The sequence below is a fragment of the Bison bison genome, unplaced genomic scaffold (assembly GCF_000754665.1).
Source record: "Bison bison bison isolate TAMUID 2011002044 unplaced genomic scaffold, Bison_UMD1.0 scf7180017864480, whole genome shotgun sequence".
NCBI classification, from domain to species: Eukaryota; Metazoa; Chordata; class Mammalia; order Artiodactyla; family Bovidae; genus Bison; species Bison bison.
In genome coordinates, this window is record NW_011495040.1 from 1150856 (window position 1) to 1165982 (window position 15127).

The 15127-nt window shown below is 36.4% G+C and overlaps 1 protein-coding gene across 1 annotated transcript in view; it reads left to right on the forward strand.

Moving 5' to 3' along the window:
• DNAH6 (dynein, axonemal, heavy chain 6) overlaps nt 1-15127 on the forward strand; it is a 280222-nt gene that overhangs the window by 78978 nt on the left and 186117 nt on the right. The window contains exons 18-22 of the mRNA XM_010862179.1: nt 3761-3904; nt 6954-7166; nt 7837-7929; nt 10844-10963; nt 13307-13487. Of these exons, the coding sequence (XP_010860481.1) occupies nt 3761-3904; nt 6954-7166; nt 7837-7929; nt 10844-10963; nt 13307-13487 (751 nt within the window). The remainder of the gene's footprint in view (nt 1-3760; nt 3905-6953; nt 7167-7836; nt 7930-10843; nt 10964-13306; nt 13488-15127) is intronic.

Genomic DNA, 15127 nt, shown 5'->3' on the forward strand with positions numbered 1-15127 from the left:
TGTTTTTTTTTTTTTTTTTTTTAGAAAAAATAAAGCCATTTTTTTCCCCTGTGATAGAATAGAATCATGGTAATGAGATCTAGGATCTTTCTTTGAGAGTTCAATAGTAAATTCTAATCATAGTAAATTAGGGGGACAAGTATCATAAAGCTTGGTTCTTAGGGTCTACTCTTGTATTCAAACATTAACAAGGATTAACCCTCTAGGAGACAGAATATATGACCATTTATTCTTTCCAGTGTGATATGCATATACTAGAAATACCATCAACTTCACAAATATTGCTTTACACTTGCTGGTTCAGCTTCCCTGTGCTGGTACCCATAATTAGAAGTCATACATCTAGGTTAAACCACAGTGACACAAGAATGATTCCTAGGTAATGTTCTGGACACAGTGGATACCAGTGGCGAATAAAAGGGACAGAGTCTAAACTCTCACAGGATTTACCTTTTGGTGAAGAAAGCAGAAAACAAACGTGTATATGCTATTATAACAGAGACTTTTAAGTGCTGTTGTATAACTCATTTATCGGTTATCTCAGAAGTAGAAAATGCTCCTGAATAGTAAAGAGGAAGCTTAGAAAGTGCTCTGATTCCCACCATAGATTAGAGCAGTGACTTCCGAAGTGGGACATATTTACCCAGAAAGTGCACAAAAAGTAGACATTGTATCTAGAAAAAAATGAATGTTTATAAATTTTTAGTTGAGGCATATTTGAAACACTGTATTGGTTCCAAGTGTATAATATGATGATCCTATATTTGTGTGTATTGTAAAATGATCACCACAGTAAGTCTAGTTAATATCTGTTACCATTCACAATTATAATTGTTTTCTTATGAGAACTTTCAAGATCTATTCTTTTAGAAACTTTCAAATATGCAATACACCTATTATTAACTAGTCACTATTCTGTACATTTCGGAGAAGGTGATGGCACCCCACTCCAGTACTCTTGCCTGGAAAATCTCATGGACAGAGGAGCCTGGTAGGCTGCAGTCCATGGGGTCGCTAAGAGTCAGACATGACTGAGCGACTTCACTTTCACCTTTCACTTTCATGCATTGGAGAAGGAAATGGCAACTCACTCCAGTGTTCTTGCCTGGAGAATCCCAGGGACGGGGGAGCCTGGTGGGCTGCCGTCTATGGGGTCGCAGAGAGTCAGACACAACTGAAGCGACTTAGCAGCAGCAACAGCATTCTGTACATTACATTCCCATGTATAATTATAATTATAATTATTTTATAATTATAAGTTTGTACCTTTTGACTTCCTTCACCCATTACATCCACCCATCCCTTTTCTCTGGAAACCACCCATCTATTCTGTTTTAGTTGTTTTACTTTAGACTCTTGCTTTGTTTTGTGTTAGATTCCACATATAAGTGAGATTATATGGTATTTTTCTTGGTCCGACTTATTTCACTTTACATAAAGCCCTCATGGTCCATCCATGTTCCAAAAATGACAAAGTTTCATTCTTTTTATGGTGGAATAATAGTCCATTGTATACATATAACACATTTTCTTCATCCATTCATCCATTGGTGAACACAGTTCAGTCAGTCAGTTCAGCCTCTCAGTCGTGTCCGACTCTTTGCCACCCCATGAATCACAGCATGCCAGGCCTCCCTGTCCATCACCAACTCCCGGAGTTCACCCAGACTCCTGTCCATCGGGTCAGTGATGCCATCCAGCCATCTCATCCTCTGTCGTCCCCTTCTCCTCTTGCCCCCAATCCCTCCCAGCATCAGGGTCTTTTCCAATGAGTCAACTCTTCGCATGAGGTGGCCAAAGTATTGGAGTTTCAGCTTGAGGATCAGTCCTTCCAATGAACACCCAGGATGGATCTCCTTTAGGGTGGACTGGTTGGATCTCCTTACAGTCCAAGGAACTCTCAAGAGTCTTCTCCAACACCACAGTTCAAAAGCATCAATTCTTCAGTGTTCAGCTTTCTTCCCAGTCCAACTCTCACATCCATATATGACCACTGGAAAAACCATAGCCTTGACTAGACAGACCTTTGTTGGCAAAGTAGTATCTCTCCTTTTCAATATGCTACCTAGGATGGTCATAACTTTCCTTAGGTTGTCTCTATTTCTTGGCAATTGTAAATAATGCTGCTATGAATATATCTTTTCAAATCAGTGTTTTTGTTTTCTTACGATAAAAGTCCAGAAATGGAATTGCTGAGTCATATGGTAGCTCTATATTTAATCATTTGAGGAATCTTAATACTGTTTTTCATAGTGTTTGTGCCAATTTACATTTCTACCAGCAGTGCACAAGTATTCATTTTTCTCCATATCTTTTCTCCACTGCTTATATTTTGTCTTTCTGTTACTAGCCATTCTAACAGGTATGAGGTGATATTTCATTGTGGTTTTCATTTTAATTTCCCAGTGGCTAGTGATGTTGAGTATCTTTTCAGGTATCTTTACCTGTTGGATATCTGTTACATCTTTTTTGGAGAAATGTTTATTCAGATCCTCTGCCCACTTTTAATCAGGTTATTTGATTTTCTGCTATTGAATTATATGAGTTCTGGATATTAGCCCCTTATCAGATATATAATTTGCAAACATTTTCTCCCATTAAATAGACTGACTTTTTCTTTTGTTGATGGTTTCCTTTGCTGTGCAGAAGCTTTTTAGTTAGATTCTCATTTGTTATTTTACTTTTTTTCCTTTGCTTTCAGTGTCAAATCCAAAATATCATTGCCAAGACCCTTCTCAAAGAGCTTAATACCTATGTTTTCTTTTAGGAGTTTTAAAGTTTTGGGTCTTATATTCAGATCTTTAGTCCATTTTGAGTTATTTTTGTGTGTGATTCAATTTCGTTACTTTGTTTTTGCCTGTGGCTGTCCAATTTTCCCGACACCATTTATTGAGGAGACTGTCCTTTCTGCATAATATATTCTTGACTCTTTTGTTGTAAATTAATTGACCATATATGTGTGGGTTTATTTCTGTTCCATTAATCTATGTGTCTGTTTTTGTGCCAGTACCATACTGTTTTGATGACTATAACTTTGGAACATAGTCTGAAATCAAGGGGTTGATCCCTCTATCTTTGTTTTTCTTTCTCAAAATTGTTTTATCTATTCAGGGTATTTTGTGATTCCACACAAATTTTAGGATTGTTTGTTGTATTTGTGTGAAAAAAAAATGCCATTGGAATTTTGATAAGGATCATATTGAATCTGTAGATTGTTTTAGGTGGTATAAACATCTTAACAATATTAATTCTTCCAATCCATGGGCATCAAATATCTTTTCATTTTTATAAATTTTCTATTGCCTTCAATCCATATGACCATCTGACATGATATGTATATGCTTACATGTTTATGTAACTGATAAGTATATTTATAGATGCATGCATACATTGAAGTGCATGTTTAAATAAGTTACATTAAAGGGATACGTAATCAAATATAATAGGAGACTACTGGGTAAGAAGTTTCTAGGTCACAAGAATAAAAATTAGCTATTTGTAACTTTACAATGATTGGCCCTCAGGAATAAATTACAGGGATTTCAATACTGCATTTGATGGTATGTGAGAAAAGGACATGAAAGTAATAAACAATGCCTGGTATACTAATAGAAATCTTCATAAGTAGAGTCATTTAAAAAAGCATAAAGTTGACTTGATTGACAACATAGCTACCAGAAAATCTGAGTAAAGAAATTTTTACTATTTCAAGTTTGCCTTTTATCATATGTCTTAACTTCTTTCCCCCTAATTTTCATAGTCCAAATTTGACTCCTTGGATCCAGAACTTCTAAATAGTCAAGTTTCTAAATATGCCAAATTTGTGACTCAACTGGAAAAAGGCTTGCCACCCAACAGTGTTGTGCCCCAGCTAAAAAGTAAGGTGGAAAAAATGAAAGAAAAGGTAAGCTTGGATGAAATTATCTCAGAAACTCCAGGTCAATCATTTATACTTGAGGCTAATGAGACCAAAGCCAGGAATTCTTCCCTGTTTAAGTTACCTTTGCAGAGAGAAGAAGCAACAGACAAATTCAGTTACTGCAGAGGCACAAACTGCATCCTTCTCCTTAGCTGGGCAAATCATGCAACTGAGTAGTATGAGAATTCTAGTTGTTTCTCATCCTCACTAGCACTTGTTATCTATCAATAAGGAGTTCTTTTAAAATTTGGTTTGCTTTGTTTTCAATTTTAACTATTCTAATAATGTGTAGTAATATCTCATAATGGTGATTTACACTTTTCTAATGATTACTGATGTTGAGCATTTTTGCCCATGTCTATTTGCCATTCATTCACCTTCTTTGCTGAAAGGTCTGTCTGGCTATTAGCTCAATTTTTAATTGGCTTGTTTGTTATTAGTGAATTTTAAGACTTTTTTATACAGTCTGATATAAATCATTTTTCAAATATGTAACTTGAAAATGTTTTTCCCAGTCAGTGACTTTAGTCCCTAAATAGTGACTTTCACAGAACAACAGGCTTAAATTTGAATAAAATCCTATTAATATATTTTTTTCTTTTACATATTACTTTTTTAGTTAGTATCTGACAACTTTTTGCCAAACCTAAAGATCATGCAAATTTTCTCTTGTATTTCCTTCTGGAAGTTTTATAGTTTTGCTTTTTTTAAATTAAGGTATATGATTTATTCTGAGTTATATACATTTTGCATGTAGATATTCAGTTGATCCAGCACCATTATTTGAAAGGAGTATTCTTTCTCCACTGATTGTCTTTGCATCTTTGTGAAAAATCAGCTAACTATATTTTTTAGTCTATTGCTAAATACATTATTCTATTTTGTTGCTCTGTAAGTCTGTTCTTTCACCAGTACCACACCGTGTTGATAACTGTAGCTGGAAAATCTTAAAATCGGGTAGTGTAAGTTCTTCATTGTTCTTCTTTTCACAATTTTGTCAATTCTAATTCCTTTACCTTTCCATATAAATGTTAAAATTAGCTTATCAATATGTACAACAAATTGCTTGGATTTTGGGGGAGACTGTGTTAAGTCAATAGATCATTTTGAGGAGAACTCACATCTTCACAAGATAGAATTTTCTAATCTCCTACCAGCCTATCCCTTCATTTAGTTAGGTCTTATATTTCTTTTCATTAATGTTTTGTAATTTTCAGCATACAGATTATGCACATGCTTTGTTAAATTTAAAACTATTCTTTTATCTTAAATGATACTGCGTTTAATTTCAAATTCTAATTTGTCATTTCTGGTAGATAGGAATACTGTTGACCATTGTATATTGATCTTATATCCTGTAATCTTGCTAAATTCGCTTTTTAATTTTAGCTTTTGTACATTATTCAGAATTATAAACATAGAAAATTCCTTCAGCTGTGAATTGAGACAATTTTATTTCTTCACTTATAATCTATGTGTCTTCTCTTTCTTTTTCTTGCCTTCTTGCACTGGGCAGGATATTCTATACAATATTGAATAGGAGTGATGAGAGAAAACATCCTTGTCCTGTGCCTGATCTTAAAGGGGAAATGTTCAATCTCTTTTTAAGTATGATGATGTTAGTCAAACATTTTTATAGATGCCCTATATTAAGATAACAAATTTTCCTGGTTTTCTGAGAGGCTTCTTAATTTTTTATAAGATTTCTTGTTCTAAAGACTGAATTGTCTGAAATTAATATAATTATATATTAATTTGTATATATAGTATAGCTTTCTTTTAGAATTTGCACGATATGACTTTCTCCATGTTTTAATTTTTAATTTTTCTGTCTTTATATTTAAAGTGGATTTCTTGAATAGTGCATAAATTGGTTCCTGATTTTTTATACAATCTGTTTTTTAAGTCTTTTAACTAACATGTTTAGACCATTCATATTTAAAGCATTATTGATATGATTGGATTAAAAGTGCTGTCATGCTGGTTTTTAAATTTGTTTGTTGTTTCTTTTTTCCTCTTTTTTCCCTCTCTTGATTTAATTGTATGTTTTTTATTCCATTTTATCTTCTCCATGGAATTATTGTTCACACCTGTTTTAAGCAATTTTTAGATTTTCAGTTAATCCAAATCAACCTTCAAACAATATTATACTGCTTAATGTAGAGTATAAAGACTTTATGATACCATATTCCCCATTCCTCCCTCTCATCTTTTTTATTAATGTTGTCATGTATTTTACTTTTATATGTAGTATAAACACACCATGTTGCTATTTTTGTTTTATATAGTTACATTTTAAGGAGTAAAAATGGGAAATAAAATGAAATTTATTTTACATATATTCCATTTTCAATATTCTTCATTTCTTTGTAGAGATCTAAATTTCTGACTCATAGCATTCATGCTGCCTGAAGAACTTCCTTTAATATTTCTTATTGAGTAGGTATGCTAGGAATGAGCTCCCCCAATTTTTGTCCTTATCCTTTATTTTAAATGATATTTTCACTGGCATATAATTCTGAGTCGGCAGATTTTGTGTTTCTTCCAGCAATGTAAAAGTATTTTCTTACTATCTTTTTACTTGCATGTTTCCGACCACACCATAAGATAGGCTTTCTTAGGGTTCTTCCAATCCTCTCTGTGAAACCCTCTATGTATTTGTTGCCCCTGAGACTTCACACTCTCATGCTACCCTACGCTCAGTCTTAGCAATTTATTTTTTAAATTCAGCTACATCTTCTAACTAGCTTAAATGGCAACCCAAGGTATTTCTCCTAGGTAAACAAATTCTCAGAAACTTCTTTCTGTGAAGAAAACTATGGATACCAGTGTCTCTCTAAATTTTGAGTTAGCTGGTTTTGCTGCAACCTCACTTTTCTGATGGATTCAATACAAGTCATTAATTTGCAGTTTGTCCAGATTTTTCAGTGTTTACATACATCAGAGGTGTTCTTTCCAGCTTTTTACATTTCCAAATTGGACTGTATTTTTTAGGATAAAAAGAATGGTGCCTCAGAGAGTGTGTGTTTTCCAGCTTCCAGTTATCATTGACCTGAGGAACCCAACTCTGAAGCCTAGACATTGGGCAGCTATTGAACAAACTGTTGATGCCACCCTAGTGGACCTTGAAGTTCCATTAACCTTGGAGAAGCTCGCTGAGTTACATGTTTTTGACTTTGGTCAAGAAATTCAGGACATTTCTGGACAGGCTTCTGGAGAAGCTGCCTTAGAAACAATCCTTAAAAAGGTAAACCTGAAAAATGTGTATTCTGAAGGCCTTGAGATATAAAGGTTTTCATATTCAGTGGGAAGATTATGAACTTTGTTTTTCAACATGGCAAATTCCACCGTCTCATTATCAGTTATCTTTCTGCTGATTCTTTACATTTATTATCATTATTATTGTTATCACCACTATACATATCTTCTTTCTGCTTAGCTTATACTCCAATAGGAACTTGATGGCAACACATTTGCATGCTTTGAATAAAGAACCATACAATAAGGAAGATCTTTTACACCAAAATATATTATCTTTCAAAGTACATATTAGAGAAGACTAACTCTATGAAGTGCTTCAAAAGCACATTGAGAGGATTTCTCTCCTTAGGATGTTTAACCTCCTTACTCTAAAAATACACATCTACCAAGGATCTATGTAAAAAGACTTTTTTCCTTTTAATTAAGGAATAAAATGGGAAGGGATACACATTAAAGTATCACAAGTTTTCATATGTATTAATGCTCTTCAATAAAATTAAGCAAATTAGTGCCACCTAATGGAGAAGAGGATTTTAAGAATTTTAAGGCAATTAGGAGATTAGGATAATTATGGAGTTTTCCATTATTTCATTCCATATTCATTTATCAACCTAATAAATGAACTGAGATATACTAAGACTTGACCAATCTCCTAGGTGGAAGATTCTTGGAAAACAACTGAATTTGTTGTCCTGCCTCACCGTGACTCCAAAGATGTGTTTATCCTGGGTGGCACAGATGATATACAGGTGGGTAAATTGGATTATTGAAACCTATGGTGAAGGTTCTTGCCAGACCTAGTCCTAAATATCCTATGGGAGATTATAATGAAGGACTGAAATATGAAAGTTGTTAGGGAGAAATCTAATTGAGAAGGCAAAATATGAATATGAATATTTGTTTAGTCATCAAGTCGTGTCCAACTCTTTTGAGACCCCATGGACAGTAGTCTGCCAGGCGCCTCTGTCCATGGGATTCCCCAGCAAGAATACTGGAGTGGGTTATCATTTCCTTCTCCAGGGGATCTTACCAGCCTAGGGATCAAACCCACGTCTCTTGTGTTGGCAGGCAGGCTCTCTACCACTGAGCCACCAGGACATGAATGCTTGTACATGAAATACTTATCAAAGTAATAGATATGGCATAAAGAATTTTTTCCTTTTAATCAAAGCATAAGATAGAAAGGAATACACATTAAAGTATCACAAGTTTTCATATGCATTAATGCTCTTCAATAAAATTAAGCAAATTAGTGTCATCTAATAAAGGGGATGACAGAGGATGAGATGGCTGGATGGCATCACCAACTCGATGGACATGAGTTTGAGTAGACTCCGGGAGCTGGTGATGGACAGGGAGGCCCGGCATGCTGCCATACATGGGGTCGCAAAGAGTCAGACACGACTGAGGGATTGAACTGAACTGAACTGAACTGAATGGAGAAGAGGATTTTAAGAATTTAAAAGGCAATTAGGAGGAGATTAGGGTAATTATGGAGTTTCCATTACTTCATTCTATATTCATTTATCAACTATACATATATATATGAGTTAAAAGTCTTGTAGTCAGTAACTGCTGGAGAATTTGGAATAGCAAAGAGATCAGTTGTAGCTGAAGTGATCAGAGAATCCTTGCTAGACCAGCCAAGACATTCTAGACCTTAAAAATATGGGGGTTTGATATTAATAGTTGAGAATAGAAGGCACTTCAAACCATTTAAATAAGGCAAAGAAGCATGAATAAGCATTTCAGGTTTATAGCACACTAAGAAGCTAAATTCACTTGAAATTTTTGAGATTAGGAGTAGATGGTCATGCTCTATCAACAGCAAAAGAAGATAAATCTGACCCATGTGTTTGGAATATTCTTAGTGACTTAATATCCAAAGGCATATTTGTTTAGCACAGGAATATGGGGATTATGACTCAATTTAAAAAACAAATCCCACACCGGGAACTATATTCAATATCGTGTGATAAGTCATAATAGAAAAGAATGTGAAAAAGTATATATATATGTATATGTATATGTATAACTGAATCACTTTGCTATATAGCTAACATTAACACAACACTGTAAATCAGTCATACTTCAATAAAATATTTTTTTAAGGCAAAGCCCCATTCTCTTAGTGTGTCCCCAAACTAGAATTGGAGATGAAATGTCTTTGCCAGGTGTAGTTTGGAAGAGCAAGACCAGACAGCATTCTGGGTGGTGAAGGGGAGAGCAGACCCAAGATGGAAATCAGTCAGTATGAGACCAGGTAATAACAGGTGATGGGGCTTCTGCTCTGAAGAAGTTTATAATTTAAATAGAACAATGAAAATTCTTTAGAAGACACGTTTTTTAAAATGTACATGTTCTGCAAGGGTTGCTGTGGGATATGGAGAAGGAGTAGGGGAAGGAGGTAGATGAAAACTTGTCTATAAACATCCAGAGCTTGACATGAATGAGCTCACTTTTCCTCTTCCTTAAGATAATTGAGGGAGAATGATGTTTCATTGGATAAAGCAGGCAGCTACTTTTTCAAGTTTTGAGCACTTTGAGAAATAAAGACCTAGATGACAAAGTGGTGTAAAGTACCAGATAACTTGTAGGGGGAGATTGAAGAAAAGGGCTGAGCTAAACAGAAATGTGTGCCATTAATAATGACAGAAATAGCCAGGATTTGACAATCAGAAGTTCCATGGTGACACTGAAGAAAACATCATAGTGGGTTGTAAATCCTGGTGAAGGCAAGAAGGAGAGGAAGTGGTTAGGTGGGAAATAATGGGTGGGACTAAGCTTTTAATTCAGAAAGTTGGCTTTTATTTATTTTTTTTTTAGCAGGATTGATTTTTATTTTATTATTTTTTAATTAATTTTATTTTATTCAGAAACTTGGCTTTTAAGTGGTTTGGGATACACACTGGGTGTGTGTGTGCTAAGTCACTTCAGTCATGTTGGACTCTGTGCAACACTATGGACCCAGGGATCGAAGCCACATCTCTTGTGTCTAACTTGAAATGGCAGGCAGGTTCTTTATCACTAGCACCACCTGGAAAGTCCCAGCATATACACACTGCTGCTGCTGCTGCTGCTAAGTCGCTTCAGTCGTGTCCGACTCTGTGCGACCCCATAGACGGCAGCTCACCAGGCTCCCCCGTCCCTGGGATTCTCCAGGCAACAACACTGGAGTGGGTTGCCATTTCCTTCTCCAATGCATGAAAGTGAAAAGTGAAAGTGAAGTTGCTCAGTCATGTCAGACTCTTAGCAACCCCATGGACTGCAGCCTACCAGGCTCCTCCGTCCATGGGATTTTCCAGGCAAGAGTACTGGAGTGGGGTGCCATTGCCTCTCCACATATACACACTACTATATATAAAATAGATAATCAACAAGGACCCTACTGTATAGCACAGGGAACTCTACTCAATATTCTGTATAACCTACATGGGAAAGAATCTGAAAAGAAATGTATGTGTGTAATTGAATCACTTCACTGTACACCTGAAACTAATACAACGCTGTAAATCCAACAGAAATTTCTATTCCAATATAAAATAAAAATTTTAAGGTAAAAATAAAAATAAATAAATAGACTCTCGGAGTTAAATATCTGTAATTATCTTTGAGAGCATTAACATACGATGTTGCACATACTTTCTTCACCCTTCCTGAAAGGTCCTTCTTGATGACAGCACCATCAACATTGCAACCATTGCCTCATCACGTTACGTTGGCCCACTGAAAGCTCGAGTAGATGAATGGCAGAAACAGCTTGCTTTGTTTAATCAAACACTGGTGAGTAAGGGTAATTTCAATTCACGGACTCAGAGAATTGGAAAGTCACAGGACCTTAGAAGTCATTTGTTCACTTAGGGCTAGATAGTATAGAGTTTAGATGTAAGATTCAATACTGACATTTTATTATTCTCAGAATATAAGGAGAATGCAAATACCTTGAGCTCTTCTTTATAAGACTGTACCATCAATAATTAGTTATTATTGCTGTGAAACAAAATACCACAAACGTTAGTCATATAAAACAAGATACATTTATTATCCCACAGCTTCTGTGGGTAAGGAGTTCATGGCTTAACTGGGTCTTATGTTTGAGGGTCTCACAAGGGTTCAGTCAAGATGTGGGCCAGGACTGGGTTCCCATCAGGGGTTCAACTAAGGGAAGATGCTGACAGATATCATTTCCTTGCAATTCCAGGACCAGGGGCTTCAGTTTCTCACTGGCTGTCAGTCAGAGGCCATCCTCAGCTCCTCCATGTTGCTCAATTTTTTTCCATGGACTTCCTCAACAAGATGACTTGTTTCATCAGTAAAGCAGGGAAGAGAAAGTCTCTAGGCAAGATGGAGGCTACAGCCTCGTGTATTTACACCTAATTGTGTACATCCTATTACCTTTACCATATTCTCCATAACTAGAAGCAAGTCGCAGGCGGCACCCACACTCAGGGGGAGAGGATCACACGAGGACATGAAGCCCCGATCCTGGGGCCACCTTAAGGGTCTTATCACAGCAAGCTCATATTTACTGGACTAATACTGTTCCTCGAAGTCTCCGTGGTGCCCTTCCTTTCATACACACTTCCTTTTTATTTTACTGTACCTCAGATTATCCCATAATAAAACAAAGAGCCCACTTACTCTGGTCTAATTTTTTTCCCATCCAATGTCTTTCTTTGACTTCAGTTTTTTCTGTTGAATTAATTGTGTTGGGGTTCCTCTATGTTCTGGGGCTTCCCTAGTATCTCAGACAGTAAAGAATCTGCCTGCAATGCAGGAGGCAGATCCTTTGATCCCTGAGTCAGGAAGATCCCCTGGAGAACGAAATGCCAACCCATTCCAGTGTTTTTTCCTGGAGAATTCCATGGACAGAGGAGGCTGGTGGGCTACAGTCTAGGGGGTCACGAAGAGTCAGACATGCCTGGGTGACACTTCCCTATATGTTCTAATATGAAAAGTTATCTATGACTTAATACAGGCACAAAGTAGGAAAAGACAATTTGTCTCATCTTTATTTCATAGAGACCTTTTTCAGGAATCCATCCTCTTCAATGTACACCTTATAATCTGATCCCTGAGTAACAGGGACCCTCCAGAGAATTAACTGCATAGAAAGTATGAACCTGAAATAAACCAGGGAGTGGTTGGGATATTAGGGATTAGGCATAGCCCCCAAATCTAGAGTGAGGTGAGAGATGCTCTTTTACGGATCTCAGGGTTATGGCAAGAGGCACAGTGGAAAGGTGAGGTCTACAGACTTTAGATCTGACCCTGCACTTGTGGTTTCTTTGATTAACAGTGATCATCTCTAAGAGGAGAGACAGTATACGGTTTTCTTATTCTTCCCAGTCTTATGTCTTTGCCACATGTTCTGTTATAAGCAGGTTTTACTCTTTTAATTGAAAATGAATTATATTTCTTCTTTAAAAGGAGGGAGAGGGAAGAATATAGACATCACTGAGGCAAAGAATCTTTTTTATATATTTGGAAACAGTCACTAAACAGCTTCCCAACCCTTCAGACTCCTTGAACCATCTTGTTTCCCCCTAGAATGTCTCCTCTGGGCATTTTAATCCTCTTTATTTGGGTCCATTCTGGTTACCACACGGTAGTAGACTCATTATAACTCTACTCATACCAAAAAATGAGTTGGAATTAGGCTGAGATGAGTCTTGGATATTTTAAAGAGGTTTTATTTCAAAGGAGCTGTGAGGACATAAAGAATGAACTTATCATTATGGGGGTGGGGGCCAGGGGAGGGATAGATTGGGAGTTTGGGTTGACATGCACACACTACCGAATTTAAAATAGATAACCAACAAGGACCTACTACACAGCATAGGAAACTCATTTCAATATTCTGTAATAACCTTGATGGGAAAATAATTTGAAAAAGAATTGATGCTTCTGTTGGTTTAACTCAGTCACTTTGCCATATACCATATCACTGCTAATCAACTATGCTCCAATATAAAATAAAAAAAAATTTTAATGAAAAATTAAGGCCTGTGAGACATCGCCAAAATGTAAAAAATACAGTGAATCCTCATGTAGTTATTTTTAACATAGCTCTGTATTTTCAACTTTGGGTTAAAACATTTGATAATGTCCTTATTTTTCTCCTAGGAAGAATGGCTGAACTGCCAGAGAAACTGGCTCTACCTAGAGAGTATTTTTAATGCTCCAGATATTCAAAGGCAGTTGCCTGCAGAGGCCAAGATGTTCCTTCAAGTGGACAAGTCATGGAAGGAAATCATGAGGAAGGTTAACCGGCTGCCTAACGCTCTCCGAGCAGCTACTCAACCAGGTAGAAAAGAAACACACAAAAAGACTTTACAATCATCCACAGCATTCATCACCTGTAAGATTCTAATAATATGTAGTACATTCAACCCTTGATCTAGTCAGCACTGATGACCAGGAATATTTGTAGTACCTTTGACACTCTTGCTAAGCAATGTGAATTGAACACTTGTCATTTTATTACTATTAATGTATTGTCATCATTATCCTTCAGCTCAGTTGATAGTTTTGGCACACAAGCATCTACTTCTTTTGCAGTGTGTAGCACTGGGGAATATTGCCTCATACAGTATCACTGATGCTTCCATCTCACAATTTAGGTTACAAAACATACATTTCCATTCAGTTGACCCATTCTTACAGACTTCTAACCATACAAATTTCCACACTTTAAGTAATTCATTATAACCACTTACGAATAATGCCACTAATGGTAATTCTAATCTCAGGGTTGAAATGTGTTTTATTTATTTTTTAGTTGATTTTTATTGGAGTATAGTTGATTTTTAATGTTGTGTTAGTTTCAGGTATACAGCAAAGTGAATCAGTTATACATATACATATATTCACTCTTTTTTAGATTCTTTTCCCATATAGGTCATTATAAAGTATTGAATAGAGTCCCCAGTGTTTTACAGTTGAAATGTGTTTTAATAAGTTCTGTTTCTAGGGATGTAGAATCAAAATCTTTCGGGGTACACATACTGAGTGATTGAACTTTATGTTTTCTATGAAAGCCTCAGCTCAGCGACTTGTTGTTCTGTAAATGGCAGCACATGGTCTGTCATGGTGATAATCCCAGAGAGCTTCCTTCAGGCAGAAGCAGCTGCTGGGCTGTGGTCTCTGCCCAAAGACTCTTACAGAAATAGACAGGGAAAACTCTATGTGATGATAGAATTGAAAACCTTAAAACTTTGGGGCTTCAAGCAGCTGCCCATAGTCCTTGGTTCCTAGTCCCCTTTCAGCCACAACTGTTATCACCCCAGTCTGTGTTTCTGCCATCACATCTGCCTCTCTACCTCTTATAAAGACCCTGTGATTACACTGGGCCCACCGCATGATCCATGATAATCTCCCCATCCTGTGATCCATAGTGTAATCACATCTGCCAGGTGCCTTTTCCCATAAAAACTAACAAATTCTCAAGTTCTGGGGATTAAAACATGGATATCTCTGAAAGACCTTTTATCGTGTCTAGCACCCCCCACTCAATGTGCATATTCAAACCTTTAGCTGCAATAATATTAATGTGTCTTACTGCAGAGTGCTGCCCCAGTCCCTACTGGACTTTTGTTGTATAACTTTTGGAATTAAAAAAAAAAGATTTCAAAAATACATTTAGTCCCAGGGATTTCAGATACAGAACTGTGGAGAGAGATATATATATGATTTCTCTGGTGGCTCAGATGGTAAAGAATCCGCCTGCAATGCAGGAGACCTGGATTCAATCCCTGGGTCAGGGAGATCTCCTGGAGAAGGGAATGGCAATCCACTCCAGTATTCTTGCCTGGAGAATCCCACAGACAGAGGAGCCTGGCGAGCTACAGTCTATCAAGTCACAAAGAGTCAAATACGACTAAGCGACTTACACTCTCATATATACATATATATATATATATATATATATATATATAATTTCAGATG